This window comes from Artemia franciscana, chromosome 3 (genome assembly GCF_032884065.1).
Source record: "Artemia franciscana chromosome 3, ASM3288406v1, whole genome shotgun sequence".
NCBI lineage: Eukaryota > Metazoa > Arthropoda > Branchiopoda > Anostraca > Artemiidae > Artemia > Artemia franciscana.
Genome location: NC_088865.1, coordinates 22,734,555 through 22,755,099, shown reverse-complemented (window position 1 = coordinate 22,755,099; position 20,545 = coordinate 22,734,555). Strand labels below are relative to the sequence as shown.

Genomic DNA, 20,545 nt, shown 5'->3' with positions numbered 1-20,545 from the left:
TGGTTTTGCTAGTTCAGGCAATTAACACCCAGACCCAAAGCGAAAAATACCCCTGAAAACGTCTGTACACTTCATAATAACCATTACTGTATGTAAACAATTGTCAAAGTTTGTAACTTGCAGCCCCTCCCCCGGGGACTGTGGGGGATGAAGTCGTCCTCAAATACATAGTTGTTAGGTTTTCGACTAAGCTGAACAAAATGGCTATCTCAAAATTTTGATCCGGTGACTTTGGGTAAAAAATGATCGTGGGAGGGGGTCTAGGTGCCCTCCAATTATTTTGGTCACTTAAAATGGGCACTAGAAATTTTAATTTTCGATAGAATGAGCCCACTCGCGACATTCTAGGACCACTGGGTCGATACTATCACCCCTGGGAAAAAAAATAAACACGCATCCGTGATCTGCCTTCTGGAAAAAAAAATACAAAACTCCACATTTGATGTAACTATTGGTATCAAAATTATGTTTTTTAGAGTTTCAGTTACTATTGAGCCGGGTCGATCCTTACTACAGTTCGTTACCACGAACAGTTTGAAAAGCATTTAGTCCATCCTTTCGCAATAGCTTCTTGAACATTTATATATGTAAATCTTTTCTTTTTTCGCTGGTAAATCTGTCCTAAATATATAGGAAAATGCCCAAGATCTTTTGATGACAGAAAAGGCGGGGCTGTTCCTAGAAAACTTCTTCCCCGGAACTGTTCCAAGTCAACAGGAATGAGTTCTACCGTCTCGACGATAAATGTTCGAGAAAAAAAAATTTAAGAACAAGTTTTTATTTTGACAATATTAGCATCACAAAAAACTAAATTTGAACGAACTACATTCATCTAAATGGAACGGCATCGTTACATCTGGGCAGTGTTGTCAATGGAATATCTATTCAAGTTCTAACCAATTGCTTGATTCTGTTTTGGCATCCTCCTAGAAGAGAAACATTTGTAGAGTTAACATTAGGTAACACAAGAAACTTTAAACGGCTCTTTTTTCCATGTATGGATCAAGTTGCCATGGCCATTTTTATGTGACTTCCCCGATTATCTAATTTATAATGATTATCTATTTTCTTCCTGAGACCATTTTCCCGCGAAATTTTATAATTTTTTTTAGGAAACTCTAGCCGACTCTATTAATTTTTCTTTTAAAAAACTCTTTTAGGAAGGCAAAAAACGGAGCAAATGTACCCTGATAGCCCCCTCCCCCTATATACAATTTGTCTCTATATTTGTAATTTATTTGCAATTTGTCTATTAATTTGTATTAAAGTTTTAAATTTTACCCAGTTCAACAGTAAAGTGAGTTTTTTCGATTATGTTTTGATACCCGACAATGAGCATAAATAAAATATTCTTGTAATAACAGAGTTTTGAATCACAAAATAAATAGCCAAACCTTAAAAATACTAAACCATAAAATGCATCACCGTATTTTCATATATTACCAAAATCATACCGTAACTATAAATTAGATCACCATATTTTCATATATTCCAATCTTGGAACTAGGCCCATTGTTGTGACTTGCACCTAACCTGACCTCTATGGATAGGGAGAAGGGTGAACTCGACACAGTGGCGAAAAAGGGATTTGTTAAGGAAGTTTTACCTACGTCCCCCAAGTATTCCAGCATGCATTGTATGACATTATGCATACAATTTTTGTTACAGAAAAAATTAACATTTGTTTAGCAACTCAGGAGCATTTTATGCTCAACTTGCATATCATGCATATCACGTTAGTAACTTGCATATCATGTACGTGATATCGATGGTTAATGTATAGTTACAAAATAAGTTTCTGCTGATGGTAGTTACTGGCTATAATTGTTTTTGAATATTCGTCTTGCTATGAATTTATATAATGAATTTTATTTGACTGATTATGAATACATTTCATAACTCTTATTAAACTCTGATCAAATACTTACGAGTGAGCTTTCCATTTCAATAAGCGCACCAAGGGGTATGGTAACATCATCACTCTTTCCGAAATCGTCAATTTCCTCTGCAACTTTTACTAGAGCATCAGGGGCAGAGTCGACAAGCGATACTTTGTCGATTGTGTCGTCCACTGTAGTTCCTACAAAAACGGCGGGAATTTCAAAGCCTCCTGTGCTGCTGAGGTGTGGTTCTAAGGCTTTCAGGTGAGACTTGGTCATTTGAATTGCTCTAGAGCCATCAGAGGTAACAAATTTGGCATCAATGCTTACGGTGCCTTTTCCATCGTTTTCTACTTTTCCTATCATGGTGCCTGCTTGAGTTTGCAGTGGAATCTTAAATTTTCTTCCGTCAATCTGAGTCCTGTAAGTAAAATTTATGATAAATAGCCAAATTGTGTTTTTGCCTTTGTTCTTCTTACTTCTACTGATTGTCTACAAATATAAATTGCAACATGTATACATTATTATTAATAAAGTTTGTTGTAATTGCAATAGCTAAAATTGAATATTAAATAAATGAATATTAGAACAATAGCCAAAATTGATAGTCGGTATTATCTAATCAAAACCAGAGACGGAATTTCGGCTTTTGAAGGGAACGTTTGATGTCTATAGGGGAGAAAGAAGAATGATCATAATCTATTTTGGTCAAGACATCTTTTAAGGAGGGGAGAACGTGCTGGGGAGCTGGTAAGTAGAAATTAAGCACCAGTGTAGCTGTATCTTCAGCAGTCCATGCTTGTTACGACCTCCGTAAATCTCTAAGTGGCCATAATCACATTGGTAACTGGTAACACAATCAAATTGGTAACACAATCAAACTTGGTGGCAAGGCTAAATTGTCTTTCTAGGGTCTATACCTTACCCAACATTTGTAAGGAGGGGGGCCTATCGTCGTGATTAACCTCACCTCTGTTGCAATTAAATGCACCAATTGCAATTAACCTCACCTCTGTGGATAGGGAGAAGGGCGAACTCGATGTGATGGCAAAAAAGGTATTTATTAAGGGAGGTTTACCTTAGTTTTCCAGTATGCACAATATATGACATTATGCATACAATTAATTTAACACTTATCCAAACATTGTTAGTTTTGGGATGAGTTAGGAATTACTAAAAGAATTAATTAGTTAATTACTGCAAAAGAGCAAATATTTAAAGCAGCTATTGGTTCCATTTTTTTTCAACATGTTTTAAGGCATGTTTTGATGAGTGTATCTAAGCTGAACTTGACACAGTGAGATACTTTTATGTATAGAAGCTGCGAAGTAGTGCCTTGTATATAGTATATATACAAGGTATATAATATGTATATAGGTAGTTCTGCAAGGTAGTGTGCTTGCATAAGCTTCTATCGAAAACAACTAGAACAAAATAGCTAAACAGCTATTATTTTAAGCTATTCAATTTTTCACCATATCTCATGGGCCCCTGCTTCTTATATAACATTAAATACAAATATTAATTACTTTCATAAATTACTTATTATATTACTTAACATAATATATTAAAATATAAATATATTAAAATAAACTAGATATTTTAATATTTTAAAATTTATAGATGATTAGACTAAAACTAATTAGAATTTTCATTTGCGCCTCATTACGCCTAGTGCAACATTGAAATGAAGGAAACTGCATTTCAAATCAAGTTACTCAAATATCAGTTTTAACTAGACTATAGTTATTCTTTCATATCTCACAGAAATCACATTCGTACATGGAAGTTGCAAGGTCTGCCATTCCTGGTATGTTTGCAAGTAATCTGATATGTTTTGTAGTAATCTGGGTGAATTCACTAAACACTCAGAATAAAATTTCTTTCAGCTCTCTAGTTCAAGATTATATATTTAAATTGTAAAAGAGTTCAATAGAAGTTATAATAACAGCTATTCTGTTTCTGTCGGATGATTTAAGTAATCGTACTTTCAGTTACTTACATATCATTCTTAACTATCGCCATATCTTTCATGGGGTCTAGGATTCCTCCACTTAGTAATCTCAAAGCTGTGCCAAGAAGTTTTGTGAGCGTACCAACAACGCCCCCTAAGATTCGTGACTCTTCTGAATCTAGGTGCTCGGTATCTTGTTTTGTTCCAGTTAGCTTTGAGAGATCAAGCATTTTTAATGCCTCGCCAAGAATTTTTGTAATTTGGCCAACTAAACCACTTCCCAAGAGTCCTGCTAGGTCGTTATCTGGCTGACCAGCGTAAAAAATCTTTATATTTTCAGGATTGATTGAGCCTTTTCCGTCATTTGCTACTTCTAACATAACAGTACCCATCTCAGTGTTCAGTGGAATCTGATACTTTCCTCCATGTTTCTGAATCCTGCAAGTAAAATTTACCTTTAAAATTATTCGTGCATTTTATTATCCGTGACTTGTAACGCCAGAAGAGGAAGCAGGGTAATACTGCACTGAGATTTTCACACCAAAATTTTCAGTAAGGAGTGACCCAGCTCAGTAGTAACCGTGTCGATACTTTTGACATTAGTTTCGTCATACTTATAGTTTCGTCAAGTTTATTCCTACCATTCAAAAGTTACGAGCCTGAGAAAATTTCCCTTATTTTCAAAAAAAGGAGAAACATCCCTTAAAAGGCATAGGATCTTAATGAAAATCACACCATCAGATTCAGCGTAGAGAACCCTACTGTAGAATTTTCAAGCTCCTATCTACAAAAACGTAGAATTTCGCATTTTTTGCCAGAAGGCAGATCACGATGCTTTTTGCCATCGACCCAGTGAACCTAGAATCTTACGAGGGCTCATTAGAATGGAAATTAGAAGTTCTATTACCCTTTTTAAGTGACCAAATAAATTGGAGGGCATCTAGGCCCCCTCCCACACTCATTTTTTCCCAAAGTCAATGGATCAAAATTCTGAGATAGCCATTTTGTTCAATATAGTCGAAAAACATAATAACTGTCTTTGGGGCCCCCTCCCATGCTCATTTTTTTCCAACAGTCATCGGATCAAAATTTTAAGATAGCCATTTTGTTCAACATAGTTGAAATTTAGAAATTAAATAAAAAAAGCTTTTTCAACTGAAAATAAGGACTTAAAAACTAGACTTAAAACGAACAGGAATTATTACGGATGCTAGGGGGTTCGTCCCCCCGTCAATGCCTCGCTCTTGACGCTAAAGTATTTTTAGTAGTTTCAAAAGAGCTATTTATTCTAATTAAACGGCCTTTGTGATTCAGGGGTCAAAATTATGACATAAATTATTCGTATAATAAAACATAAATTATTACGTATCTATTATCATTCATTTCAGTCATTTGTAAATTGCTCTACTTGTTGACTTTCATTTTCGTAAAAATATTTCGACCTCTTGGTTCCGCAAATATTAAAATTGGTTCCGCAAATAATTAAAATCGCTAATTTAAGTTACGTGGGAGAATCTTTCCATGGAGAAAATCCCCATGGGGCTGCTGGATTTCCCAGCATTATTTAAAAATTGCAATTAAATAAAAAATGAAGTTTTTTCAACTGAAAGTAAGAAGCAACATTAAACTTAAAACGAACAGAAAATATTACGTATGAGATGGGTTGCCTCTACTTAATTTAATTTAATTTTAATTTTTTAGCTTTTAAAAAAAGGTTACTATTCTAATTAAACAGCCTTTGCGCTTCAAGAGTCGTTCTTAAACAATTCAAACTATAGTGTAAAGAGTGAGACATTGACGAGGGGGCAAACCTCATATACGTAATAAAAATATACGTAGTTAATATATAAGTTGATTATACAAGTTGATTTGTAAGTATATATATTACTAATGAAAAATGTTCGTAAATAAAATTAACTATTATAATTAATAGCTATTATAAGGTTATTATTAAATTAAGTTGTTAAATTAAGGTTATTATTAGTTAAAACAGTAAAATTAATATGCAAATTCCGTTTGAATTAATCATGTACGGTTAGCCAAATTCAAAGCCTTCATTAAGTCAAAAAGTTCAGAAATTAATTTTTTTTTTTAACTGATAGTAAGGAGCGACATAAAACTAAGAGAAATATTCTGTGTATTAAAGGGGCTGTCCCTCCTCTATTCTAAAGTCTTTACTCTTTACGCTTTTAAAAAGTAAAAATGAGACAAAAGTCAAACTTTAGCATAAAAAGTAGGGCGTTGAGGAGGGGAGAGGAGGAGGGGAGAGGAGGAGGGGAGAATAATTTCTGTTCTTTTTTTAAGTTTTTAATGTCGCTCCTTATTAACATGGTTATTCTAAGGTTATTATAAGTAGAAAAAAAGAATTAACATGCAAATTTAGTTTTAGTTATTCATGTTCAGTGATTCAATCTTTGCGCCAAAGTCTTTATTGTTTTACAACGTAGAGCTGTAAGGAAGAGTCAAACTTTAGCGTAAATTGCGGGGTGTTGAGGGGACAGCCCCTTTCATATACCGAATAATTTCTGTTAGTTTTAAGTTTTAATGTCGCTCCTTACTTTCAGCTGAAGAAAACTTAGTTTTTTTTATCTAATATGAACTTGAATTTCTTCAAGTATTCAAATTGAATTCAAGTATAATATGAACTTGAATTTCTTGAGTTTTTTTTTTTTTGTTTTTGTTTTTATGAACTAGAATCTCTTTTTTTTGTTTACGTTTACTAGAATTCTTTTTTGTTTACGTTTCGTTTTTACCATAGTTTTTTTTTATCTTAATAGTAAGACGATTTTTTTAGGCTCTTATAAGTCCTTGCACATATAGAAACAAAGTAAACTTTAAATTATGTTGCTTACATATCATTCTTAACTATCACCATGTCTTTCATTGGGTCTCGCGTTCCTCCACTTAGTAATTTCAAAGCTGAGCCAAGAAGTTTCGTGAGCGTGCCAAGAACACCACCTAATATGCGTGATTCTTCTGAGTCCTGCTGATCAGTATCTTGTTTTGGTCCAGTAAGCTTTGACATATCAAGCATTTTCAATGCCTCTCCAAGAATTTTTGTAATTTGGTTAATTAAACCACTTCCTAGGAGTCCTGCTAGGTCGTTATCTGGCTGACCAGCGTAGAAAATTTTTATATTTTCAGGGTTGATGGAACCTTTCCCGTCATTTGCTACTTCTAACATGACAGTACCCATCTCAGTGTTCAGTGGAATCTGATACTTTCCTCCGTGTTTTTGAATCCTGCAAGTAAAATTGTTCGTGCATTTTATCATCAGTGACATCACAAGAGGAAGCACAGTAATACCGTGCTGAGATAACAGCAAAATTTTCGTTTCAATTGCTCATATTTAGTGTTAATGTTCAAAATTTTATGTTAGCAGATGCGGTGGACAAAATTCACATTATCGGGTCACCCGTGGGACAAAATTTTATCAGGCATATATTTTACTCTACGTTTTTTTATCCTGCAAGTAAGATTCACATTAAAATTACTCTCGTATTTTATCAGTCATGAATCATTACATTATAATAGGGAGCAGAGTGTAAAATCGAACTGCATTGCTCCCGAATTTTCGTCTCCTCTGCCCTGAAATCTAGCGCTAAAATTCTATATTAGGTTGTGCGGATACCGAGATCCCAATTATTTTAATGTTTTATGAATGCAATCTTTCACATGCAGTCACAGAAAAATTAAAAGACAGATTAAATATTCTCAGCCAAGGGAGCAATTAGGAATTTCTAAAAAGATTTAGATCAGCTATTTTGTAGCTTCGAATGTTTCTAAAGAACATGAACGTCAAGCTTTAATACTTGTAAGCTTTAATACTTAAGCTTTAATAACAATTGTTATAATTCAAAAAAAAAATTCTAACTATAGCGTTAATAAGGGAGCAGGAATTAATTTGGCAGGAATTAAATTTGACAGCAAGCCCTTGCTTAACAAGGAGTTTGGATCCTTACTAACTTTTGTATTTAATGAAGAATAAGACCTTGAATTGTTTGATTTGAACTTGATTACATATGAATTAGTTAAATAATCTATGATTTATATTTTGTTAAGAATAAACATGATTTTTTTTATGATTCACGCAATCCTCTTGCTACAGATACAGGTCTACACATACATACTTCGGTACAGATAAATAACCACAGATAACACACATATAACTAAATACAGAATATATACAGAATAAGAATATAAGAGTAACAGATACAGATACAGACAGCAGACAAAAAAAAAAAAAAAAATTATGTTTATATGCACATACTTTTAGCACATACTTTTTCGCAGAAATGTTGTATACATGGCGGTGGGTTCTAGATTACCATTTACTCTGAATGAAAATAGGAATTCAAATATAAATAGAAAAAAATAGGAAGTTTTCGTGTCTCCGCTAGACATTTTCTTTCCCGAGAATAGCCTTCGCCAATTTTTCAATGGATTAGTTGAAACACTTCATCCGTGTGTAATTTTTTTGTGTATTTTTTTTTTTTAATCCGATTGGTGGTTTGAATGCTAGGGAAGGAGCTGTTTGGGAAACAAGTAATAATTATAGTTGTAAATATAAATACACTAAAATATATATTGCCGATTCTCTTCGGGGAACACTCGTGTTTTATTATTTATCAAATGTTCTTTAAATGTTCAGTTTATTATTTATTAAATATACCGATTCGAAAAAAAACAAAATCATGTCTTTCCTTTTTGGTATGTAAATAATGTATACCGAATGACTTTCCCACTTTCCGCTTTTTAAATATTGTTTAGAAGTGATATTCTAAAAACAATGTAAGTAAAAACGGTTAGATGTCAAAGAATGCAATCAATGATTACCGTAACTATTTTCTGCCGTGATTATTTTTCTTCTATCTTTCTTAAGTTTTTTTTTCAACACGTCTTACACGTTTTACGTGTCACGTGCTGCGGTGAGTTGTTACTAGCAGTACTTGCTATTACCGATAGTTTTTTTGTGATAGTATAGAAAAGATCTCTTCATATTGAACATCAGTGAACATCAGGTCTCTTAGTGAACATTAGATTTCAAATAATTTTGGAAAAATTAAAAGCAATACGAAGGGATGTAAATTAGCTAAATACGAGAGGAATTACCAAGATTAAATGAGATTAAAGATGAAGAAATGAACATGCTTTATCATGTGTTTTTTATTTCAAAGCGTATTTTTGCCATTGTATTGTTTTTTATCAAAGTGTTTTTATTTCAGTGTATTCAGAGCTCATAATTATATAGAGCTCACATTTATTTCAGTATATTTCGTGTTGGTGATACGTATGTATCACCATCACCTCCAGAGCTCTTAAAAAATTAATCAGTCAGATCAACTTCAAATGAAGTTACTCACACATCATTCTTAATTATAGTCATATCTTTCACAGGGTCTCGAATTCCTCCACTTAGTAATCTCAAAGCTCTGTCAAGAACTTGCTTGAGCGTACCAGCAACACCACCTAATATGCGTGATATTATGCGTAAGTCTGACTGATCAATATCCTGTGTAGCCCCGGTTAGTTTAGAGAGATCAAGTATTTTTAGTGCTTTACCAATAATCTTCATGGTCTGGCCAATTAGGCCACTTCTTAACAGTCCTGCTAGATCGTTATCTGGCTGATCTGCGTAGGAAATTTTTATATTGTCAGGGCTGATAGAGCCCTTCCTGTCATTTTTTACTTCTAACATTACCGTACCCATCCCAGTGTTTAACGGGATTCGATATTTTCCACCATGGTTTTGTATCCTAAAATAGAAATGTGTTTGTTATGATTGATATTTGCACATATTGGTCTACAAAAAAAAACAAAACAAAATATAATTCTAACTATTGAAATATTTTAAACTCAATAGCCGCTTAGTAACAATCAAAAATCTATGCTAAATAAACATAAACTTACATATCATTCTTTACTATGTCCATATCTTTTGTTGGTTCTCCTTTTACTCCAGGTAGCTTTTGAACATCAATCACTTTCAGAGCTTCAGCAAGAATTTTCATAAGTTCAGAAGCTACACCACCACCCAAGACACTGGCGGGATCAAGGTCTGGCTGATCAGCATAGAAGAGTGTCGGCCTGGAAAATAAGCACCACCGAAGACAAATCCTAAAAGAAATGGTCCACTCAGTCTTTTGATTGAAATAGTCAAACACCCCGGAGGTGTTTGAGAGAAGGTGATTTTCTTTTTTCTTTTTTTCCTTTATTATTATTTTAATTAGTGTAGGATGCTTCTAGGAACATTCTAGGAACAGGAACATAGGTAGTTTTTTTTATTATTATTTTTAATTTAGGATTTCTTTAGGAATCTTTATGTAGTTAATCGCTACGTGAATATTTCTTATCAATGAGTACTCATTGATGTAAACGGATGAAAATTCAGTTTTTTTGTAAAAAAAACATGATATAAACGTGCCGAGTAGCCACTTCTGATGCAGTATCAGCCGATGTGCCGAGTATTTCGGCTGTAAAAAAAAATCTAAAAAATGTAGCACATTTGGATATATTTTATTTTGGACATATTTTATAGCGCATTTATTGCACATATTGGTCTACAAAAAAAATAACAAAATATAATTCTAACTATTAAAATATTTTAAACTCAATAGCCACTTAGTAACAATCAAAAATCTATGCTAAATAAACATAAACTTACATATCATTCTTTACTATGTCCATATCTTTTGTTGGTTCTTTTGCTGAGTGTACCATAACACAGCTTCGATTCACTGGCTAAGATTATACGGTAATTTTTACCTTGTCCCTAGCTTTTAATTTGGCCATCTCCCATAAAATCATCAAATGTACTGGGATGCAAAAACAAACCCTTACGTTCTAGTTTTTCATTATTTTAAAAGTAGGGTTGTGACGAAGTCACAAGGGTATAGCGTAAATACAGAACTCTAGTGTAAAGAGGGAGGTGTTTGAGGAGAGGACAGGCCCTTTCATATAAAGAATAATTTCTGTCGTTCCTGGTTACCCTGTTCTCTTTCAGGGTTACCCTACATATCATAATCAGGTTATCTTAAGCAATATCCTACTAAAATACTACCTTTGTATCAAATGAAAATGAGACCACACTACGAACTGACTAAATAATTAATGCTAAAATGCTAAAATGAAGATCTACTTCATAATAAAAAACTACTAAAATGACTAAAATGACATATTTAAAGGACGATTTTACAAGACAAGCCCTTCCACACAATCCCTTCCAATTCATAAATTTTAAACAAATTATGATTTTTTCCCTCCTGTACCCACCACAGGTTTTCCATACCTGAAAATCCGAATTTTATGTTTGATATTACAACCCTTTTCGCCTGAAAGTTCAGAAATTATCCTTCTGCTGTACATCTTCATACTTTTAGCTTAATCTTTTACTGAATTTTCATCCACATGAATTTCTATTTTAATTTCGTACCTATATCTACCAAAAATTTTACAATTGCATATATATTTTCATCAAAATTTTCTAATTTATCCTGGTTAATTAAGATAGATATTGCTGTATTCCATTTAAGTTTTCATTTAACCATTTCAAACAAGCACTGTCCTTGGTACTTTTAGTTTAATTTGTCATTTAATTTAATTTGTCATTTAATTGTGTCATTTAATTTGGGGTGTTGAGATATTGGGATGTTTAGACGAACATATACTCTCTATAGATCCCTTCTAAAAGATAAATCTGAACTTCTTTTGTTTGGCAAGAAGGCGCTGTAAATTTGAGATGTGAAGTGAATTTCAGCACAATTTATTCTCTGTGTATTTGGGTTTATTTTTTCGAGTTGTAAAATAATGATTACCTTCTGCCGTTCAGTCGGACACATGCAACTCCGCAGGGCCTTAAAGCTCTCGGTTCAGGAGACTCTACTTCGATTCCCATTGGGAAATCAAAAATAGGCATCATTGGGTGGAAGAGATCCATCGGCGGTTGATCAATCAGCATGGACTGTATCATCTTGCCACAACGCTCACCATTAGTACAAGCTACAACAAAGAAATTTTGTTGAACAACATGTCATGTTAACACAATAGCACGGTTACAGATCCAGTTCTAACTAGCTTGCTGGATAAAAATCCATACATAAGCCCAATATCAAAATATGTCGAGCACATGGTTCAAATGATGAATGTGTCACCTTCATCATTGAATGATGGTTGATCATCAGGTTCAATGAGTTCAACCTGAATGAAAGTGCCTAAGCAGGGTCCTTGGATCTGTGTTCACTCTATAAGCCCTCTCCACTTCTTATAGAGGGGAGAAGATCCCCTCTAAACCCCGGTTCTTACAAAGGTATATAAATGAACGTCTTGAATCACAGTTGACACACAATACCGTTGAGCTATGTCAACGATATTATGCAAAAAGATATTCGTTAGAAAAATGCGTGGGAGGGCTTATTTGGTAACATATTGGTCCTTAGATAAAATTGAATAGAAATTTTACCAAATAATTTTAATCAAAATCCAGCATGAAAGCACCGTATTGGAAATTCTAATTCCGTATTGGAAAAGTCTAATAAGGAATTTGGAGATTTTTAAATTTTAGATTAAAGTGTTTAGAGAAATTCTTGAGCCCATTTCCTCCAAGATCCTTCTTGGACACAGGCGCACGAAAATTTTTATCACCCAACCCAAATGCAAGGATCCCCCTTTTATCTAACAAAGTCGGTATCTAAGCTTTTCTGAGCTTGGCTACAAGTCTGAGGCTAATGTGTCCGTGTTTTTGACATGAATGTCAATTCTCAAAATTAATTCCGCAATAATTTGTTGTCCATGAAACCTAGAACTAGAATCAGGTAAAAAGTTTGACATAAATCTGGTTTGGAGATTTGAGCCCTAATCACGATATTTTGTTCTCGTTACTGCACGTATTTGGACATGTTGAATCTTTTTATGAATTGTTTACTAGAAATCATGAGTTTGCTTATTATAATATGAGTTTACGGCTAGTATACTCCTAATAGCTTATTATAGCATGACTTGTATTGAAATGTGGCTAGTATTGAAATGTAGACGTTCGAAATCGTAGCATGCCCTGCATTTATTTCATGTATATAATTCAAACTTCGATCTGCGAATGATCTGTGAAGACTGATATTTTAGGGCGTCTGAGATATATTGAAGGTAATTGATTACAAAATTGATGCTTATTGGTTGTAGATTAATGCTAATATTTCAGTAAAAGTAAATAAATTAAAAACATTAAGCAAAGAAATATATCAAGTACACCTTTCACATGAAAGTCTTATGTAACTTTCTTTCATTATACCATTAATAAATCTATACTAATATACTATATAATATAATATACTAATATACTATTCATATAATATACTATTCAATCAGAATATTTGTAATAGTCAATTTGCAAAGCCCAAATGACATTCTGGCATTGTCACCCGTTTTCAATTCTAAGTTTTAATTTATATTTTCTTAGTTTATTTTGTCTTAATTATAGTAATCCTAAGTTTGGTTTCGTTGTATTCGCTCTTCCTTGTAATAGCACTGTTACATGTACAGCGCTTATGCAATATCAAATACGTAGTACTAGTGAACAAGGTTAAATTTGAGATATTTTTAGAATCTTTTAGAGCCGAAAATCTAAGTTTCAGTACTTTAGAAACACGCTAGACAAAAAATGAAAGAGTTTGACCAAAGTTTCTAACCTCTATCCTCCACTATATCCTCCAGTGCTCCATCAAGTAGTTCATGTCCTACATCAACAGGTTCTACATTGATTCCCTCAAAATCCAGTTCATCAGAATCTGGTCCTTCTCGGAGATCTTCTGTCAGGTGGCGACAACAACAACTTTCTTCCCTGCAGACCATCTTCTTTGCCCAAGATCCGCCACATTCAGTATGGCTTCTGATTTTGCATCTCCATTTCTCGACAACTTTGGTTTCAACTTTTTTGATAATATCTTTTTCATAGCTTTTGCTTTCGTAAGCAGAGCTGCAGCAAACACGTTTTCCCAAATATGATTTGGCAATAAAACCAAATTTACAGAAAGCTTGTCTTGGGCGGCGATAGCACTGACGAACTTTATGAACTGGACGCTGGTGGCCACAACGTTCTTCATCAGTACAACCTAAGGAAATAAGAACAGGTCAAGATGAGAACAAGGTCAAGAACAGGTTTCCAAATTGAAATTTCCAAATTGGACTTATTTTGCAAGTTCAAAACCACGGCTTGTAATTTTTGTGATCAGATATGAAAATTTCTTTGTTCATGTATGTACAAAACTCGTTAAAACATAAACATTTTTAAATATTTTTGAGATTTGATAAAATCATAAGAAATCTTTATATAAAAGAAAATATTCGTTATTACAAGACATCAATTTCCTTTTTTCCCTTTTTTTCATTGCACTACATCACAATTTTGCCTTTTCTTTCATTGCATTACATTTTTGTACAATTATGTAAAAAGAATACTTGCCAATAATTTAAAGATCAACCATGAAAATTTAAAAATATGTGTTTTCATAATACTTCAAATATTATAAATCAAATATCATAACATAAAAAAATAAGGATGTTAGGGAATTCCTAATTTTTCAGATAGATTTTGTTTCGTATCTGTCTTTTAGTTTTAAGACTAAACAATTGGTTCTAGAGGCTGAATCATTAGTAATACAGTCTCAGTAATGAATATCCAGCATATTGAACAATTTATTTTTCTATTATTTACTTACTATTATTTACATTTTATATAATAGTTTTCTATTTCTATTAATATTTCCAATATATTAATAATATTACTATTAATATTACTAATGTAATATTACTATTACTAATATAATATTGTTAACAGTTTTTATATTGATGTTAATTAGTATTATTAAATAATTAATAATTAGTGGTTAATTAATATTATTTAATATAATATTTTGTATTAGTATATATTTAAGTTGTTTCCAAAGATATCATAGTTACAATTTGTAACTACAATTCAGCATTTCAACAATAAAAACAATAAGCCGTATTCGTAACAATCTGGTCACTATTGAGCGAATGCGTTGATACATTCAAGGTTTAAGCCCAGCGGTTTACAGGTGGTATTTTGCATAATATAGTATTCGTATTTGGTATATATTTTTGGAGCTCAGCATAGGTTTTTTATTGTTTTTCCAGCATTCAGCAAATCTCGCAAGATCGATTATCCAAATCCGGTACCATTAAAATTTTCGGTTCTACTTAATAACAATATTAAGCTCTACTTAATAACAATACTCTACATAATAACAATATTTATCAATATATTTATCAATATAAATTAGAATGTAATTACCATCTATCAAATCTCTATCTTCTAAACCAGCTATCTCATCATCAGATACTTCAAGTTCTTCAGCTGGCTCAACTTCTGTGTCTTCCAATATTTCTTCATCTGTGATTCCACTTCTCAAATCATCTGTTAGTTCCCGACAGCAACAGCTTTCGCCCTTGCAAAACTTTTCAATGTGTACAGACGAGCAAGTACGTTCCTGTTTCAATTTGCATGCCCATTTTTGAACAACTTTAACTTCAGATTTCTTAAAAACTTCCTTTTCATAGCTACTGCTTTGATAGGTTGCACTGCAACACACTGCCTTGGAATAAGAGTATTTTGCAACGTAGTTTGGACGGCAAGTTGGACGCTTTCGCATATAGCAGCGACGAACTCTATGTGGTTTGTAGCATCGTTCTCCCTCTTCACAATCTGTGTGGATTTCAAGAAGTTAATTTTAAATAAATAACTTTTTTTGTTCTAATGAATTCTAAACTAATTTCCAAGATTTTTTAAAAGTTGAATAACAGGACTAACAGGACACCAACGGCACGACTGATGGTTGATGGACAATTTATGGTTTTTTATGCCTCTAAGGCTTTTCTTGGTCAATTTTTTTGGACAATAACTATATTTATTATAAAATAATGTATGCAAACCACTGTACTGGCCTATCAGTATTAAAATTGAAATTTTTATTTTAATACTGGCCTACCAGTAATGCAGATAAACACTATGGATTCCAAATTGTTGATTCTGAAGCTTATTCTGAAACTAGCTGATTCTAACTTAATATTTGAAATTAAAAAGGGAGCTCCTCTGAAAAAACCATACTATGTACCAGAAAACCATACCAGTGCACTACTTCATGAGGTATAACCGCATATCCGATTTATAGAACTTTATTTGTAGGATTTTAGAAAATACATAGTGTTATTTTCCATAGCCATCTACAATTGTGGTGGTGTATTTTTTCATGATGCAAAGAGCATGAACGGTGTTTGTGGGTATCTTAAAATGCCACAGAGCGGATAGACTAAATAAAAATTATCTTGAAATACTTGTAAAAATAAAGAGAGAAACATCGGGCACAAAGAGATAATATCAAAACGGAACTTCAAGCATCAAAGGGCCCCTCTCCCCACGAAAAAATCCACCCGGTTGAAGGACCCTCGAGGACCCACTTGTAGAAGGTGGAATTTGAGAATTTGAGGTGGAATTTGTACCTAGAAGCAATCGGTTAGCCATCAGACACCCCCCCCCCCTTTCTTAACGACCTATTACCTCATTGTTAACAGGACGCTTTGTTTCACGAAGTTATTGGCAAGGGCCAATAGGCACATTTTACCTTTTTTTAGAAGAATAAAACACATTAAACTTACCATTTGAGCTCCTGTTTTCCTTAGCATCAATCTCATCATCTGATAGCTCATACTCTTCTGCTGGCTCAACTTCATTGTCGTCCAAAATCTCTTCGTCCGCAATTCCGCTTCTCAGGTCCGCAGTTAGCTCACGACAACAGCAACTGCCACCTTTGCAAATTTTCTCTGCATGTGTAAATGAACAAGAGTGTTGTTGTTTCAGTTTGCAGGCCCATTTTTGTATAATTTTTACTTCTGATTTTTTGAATACATCTTTCTCGTAGCTATTACTTTGATAAGTTGCACTGCAACAAACAGCCTTGGAATGGTAGTACTTGGCAATATAGGTAGGACGGCAGGCAGGGTGCTTCCGGATATAGCAACGACGAACTCGGTATGGTTTGTAGCAGCGATCTTCCTCTTCACAATCTGAAATGAAGTAAAATGAAGATTAAGGTAATATTAGGATAACAATTTCTGATTTAAAAAGTTAAATGTATAGCAGAATCAATCATTTAGCTAGTTTTCAAAGCTTCAAAATTAAAATTTTAATATTTTTGTAAATTTTCTTGTATAATTTTTATTTTTATATAAGACAAAAATTTGAGGCCTGTAAGATAAGCTGCCTTTTTGTCGCTTCCATCTGAGGTAGTTGCTCTTCTAGAATTAGCAATAAATTCAACTCAGCATTTGAGTGACTACGTGCATGTATTGATCAAGCCTTTTTAACTAAAAATGCAACAGTTTCTAACAAAATTTTTTTTTCTGACAAAATAGTTCACAATTGCTCTCACGCATCAAAAGTATAAAAAAAACGAATCGAAATAAAGTAATCCTATGAGAATAATAAAGAATAATTAATCCTATTCTTGCTATTGCTATTTTTTTCTTAGTTTGAACAATGTTATGTGCCTATTATGAATATGCCAGGTATTTGAACGTAAAATGTTATGAATGCTTACATGATCTAATTTGACTGGCTAGTCTTAAGAATTAATTACATCTTACCTTCACCAATCGCTCTTTCTTCCTCTGTATCTTCCAAATCTTCAACAGGTATTTGATCTCCATCAGTAACTTCCCCAAAAGGTTCCTCAACATCATCAAATACCTGTTCGTCCCAGATATTATCTCTTGATTGACCATCATACCAAGTTCGGCAACAGCAGGACGTATCTTTGCAAACTTTCTTGAAGTATCCAGAAGAACAGACCGAAAGACCCACTTTACAGCTCCACTTTTCTTGGACTGGGCGCTTAAATGGAGCCCCACAACATACAGATTTTGTTTTGTAGTACTTTTTAGTATAACCAAAATGACAAGGTGCTGGTACTCGCTTCACGTAGCATTTGCGTACCATGTGGACTTTCTTCTTTCGAACTGGTGCCTCAACGATTCTATTATCGGCTCCACAGCAAATGGATTCACCTTCCAAAGTCATGGGTTTATATCTGCCAGAGCATTGATTATCATATAGCTTGTAGCAATGCGATTCTTCCTTGTGCTTAACGGTTGCTGGGCAACAGATTGAAGCATGACCTTCAAATGGTACGGCTACCATTCCTGTTCTGCAAGAGCTCTCTTTTCCTGTTTTGTCGACTGCTCTCTGACATACGGACTTGCGCTTAGGTGCAGAAGAATATCCTGGTTTAATGCAACATCTAATGCGTCTTGCGAAGAAAGTAGTAGCTTCTAACTCCTGATCACATGGGTTGCGAGGTGAAAAGATCCGACATCGCTGGAATCCAATGCTGCGTTCTTCATCTTGTGAGCTTCTCTCCTCACCTAAGGATAAAAAGGCTAATATGAAAAATTACAAAAAATATAAAGGCTCCATTATTTAATAGAAATCCAAAATTGGTCAACCTACTTCCTGAAAAGCCTTCCTGAGGTGATTTTGCCACTTCATAGCTATGACAAAGTGCGTTGGGCCTAAGAATATCGGGCTGCATAGCTATTGCCCAATGCGTTGGGCTAAAGGTGGGTAAACGAAACTTGTTTCGTTAGACTCGTTAGATTTGCTACTATTTCATTGGAATACAAGATCCAACCTTCATTGATGAGATTATTGATATCTCATAAGACTATGTTGTTATAGATTATTATCTTCTAGTTCTTGTCTCGTATCTTTTCTGGCAAACTTATCCTGTTATAGAAATTCATTGTTTTTCCTAGAAATCTCATTTTCAGAGATATAATAGATTAACTTCTATCTTGTTTGTTGTATTCATAACTTGAATTATATTCAAAACTTGTCATGAAATATCAGTATGTACGATAAAGTTATGGTCAATTAAAATTTAAAATCGTGAAATGATATTTAGAAATTAATGCTACTTTAGAAATTAAGAATTAATACATACTTTAAGATGCGAATTGCATGTGTTGCTTCATGCTGCTTCTTGAAACCAAAAGTATAAATAAAACGGAAGAAAAAAGAAAATCAGTGCATAATAATTAAATAGACAAGTTTATTTCAAGAACAAAAGGTTTACTTCAAGAACAAAAACATCTGATAATTATATAAATTATTTTATACTGAATCAATGCAAACATCTGATGAATTTTGATAGATTTATATTTCTCGTATAATAGAATTTGATTGAATTAAAACTAGGTCAGTTAAAACTAGAATTGTTTGAACTCATAGTTTACAGTTTAAACTAACATAAATATAAACAGAGAAGTACCTTCAATCCAAGGAACGAATGTAGCACTCTTGTACCACGGCTCATTGTTTCTCTTACTAGCACCGTCCCTCCCGAGAACAAATGATGAATGTGGAGCCAGCTTAGGATAACTACAAATTCTTAGCGTTGTGCATAGCAACGATGCCCCTTCGCCCCAAGATGGATTGGTAACAGGTGGTCTCTGTTCTTCTGCAATTGGTCCTTGAGTAATTGGACGTCGACCTGCTTGTATATCTTGGGACTGTTGGAACTGGCTGAAAAATCCGGTAGCCTGAGCAGAAGCCTGTGCAGATGCTTGAGATGACAGTGTTGGGAATGTGGGTCTAGCTGCTTGTACCTCTTCAGATGGTTGACCCTGGTTGAAAAACCCTGATGCCTCAGCTGAACCTTGTGCAGACGCCTGAGCTGATGCAGATGCACCTTGGACAATGGATGGCCTAGATCCTGCTGAAAAGAAAAAATCAAAAAAATAAAATAATGAAAACATTCAATAATGACGTTTCTTTGTAGCTGTATATATATAAAATCCCCATAATGTTTATTTTGATCCGGTTCTCTTCATTGGATTTATCTGTATCTTTAAATGCGGTTTTTTCAATTGCGTAGGACTATCTCAAGCTTGCTTCTGCTATATCTAATTAGAGTTATTTCTATACAGGTTAAGACATCGAGAACATGTTTCTTATGCGTCACAATTGGCTTCTGATGGGGTGAAGGTTCTACGGAAGAAATTGGACTTTTTAAGTAACCAATTAACCGTTTTAAAGAATTCAAGGAATATAAATTATTGAATTACATACCTCAATCTGTACATATCAGATCTCTGAAGATCTGACACTTTCTGACGATTATTCAAAGCGTGAGGAACGGAACTCATTTGTATCGCAATCCCGAATATAATATTGAGTACTTTTGCTACTGATGCTATGGTTGAAGGCGTATGATATAAGGGTCATACTTATAAGAATGTCTTAATAAGTGCTAGCATTAGTTACTACTATTACTACTACATATTATACCCCCGAATCACCTATAAAAGCTTCCAATTCCTTTTAAACCCTTTCTGATGATCTTTTTCCCACCTCATGTAGGGGTGACGTTCCTATTTTAAGTTATTGTGGCTTCCAATATCTTTTTTAACCCGCATTTTTTACACCTACAAATCTTTCACACCCTGAACTCTCAAAAATTTCATATATTCATTCATTTCGATAAAATTTTTATGTAAAATTTTTATTCCCTGCGTAAACTCCTTGATTAACTCCATCCATTAATGCTTCAGTTTTCCAAAAAGAATTATTATGATCTAGTATGATTCTTTCAAAGTATCACATCCTTTTGCTTATAAAGAGACAGGGACAACAAGAAGTCCATAA

At 33.7% G+C, this 20,545-nt stretch overlaps 1 protein-coding gene and 1 long non-coding RNA gene across 3 annotated transcripts in view; one reads left to right on the top strand and one right to left on the bottom strand.

The window, feature by feature from the left end:
- Positions 1-762: 762 nt before the first annotated feature.
- The window catches only part of LOC136025028 (uncharacterized), a 28,183-nt gene continuing 8,400 nt past the window's right edge, over positions 763-20,545 (bottom strand). Inside the window, exons 5-15 of one of the 2 annotated variants that reach the window (XM_065700671.1) lie at positions 19,170-19,616; positions 17,488-18,264; positions 16,501-16,908; positions 15,140-15,550; positions 13,515-13,937; positions 11,649-11,832; positions 9,745-9,951; positions 6,687-7,076; positions 3,883-4,272; positions 1,929-2,301; positions 763-926 (exon numbers count right to left, since the gene is read on the bottom strand). In XM_065700671.1, the coding sequence (XP_065556743.1) occupies positions 882-926; positions 1,929-2,301; positions 3,883-4,272; positions 6,687-7,076; positions 9,745-9,951; positions 11,649-11,832; positions 13,515-13,937; positions 15,140-15,550; positions 16,501-16,908; positions 17,488-18,264; positions 19,170-19,616 (4,055 nt within the window). In that variant the 3' untranslated portion in view covers positions 763-881. The remainder of the gene's footprint in view (positions 927-1,928; positions 2,302-3,882; positions 4,273-6,686; positions 7,077-9,744; positions 9,952-11,648; positions 11,833-13,514; positions 13,938-15,139; positions 15,551-16,500; positions 16,909-17,487; positions 18,265-19,169; positions 19,617-20,545) is intronic. The other variant, XM_065700672.1, reaches the window with a different exon arrangement.
- Positions 9,930-20,422, top strand: LOC136025031 (uncharacterized). Its single transcript, XR_010617000.1, has 3 exons — positions 9,930-10,019; positions 16,764-16,935; positions 19,828-20,422. It is a non-coding gene; the product is annotated as an uncharacterized LOC136025031 (long non-coding RNA).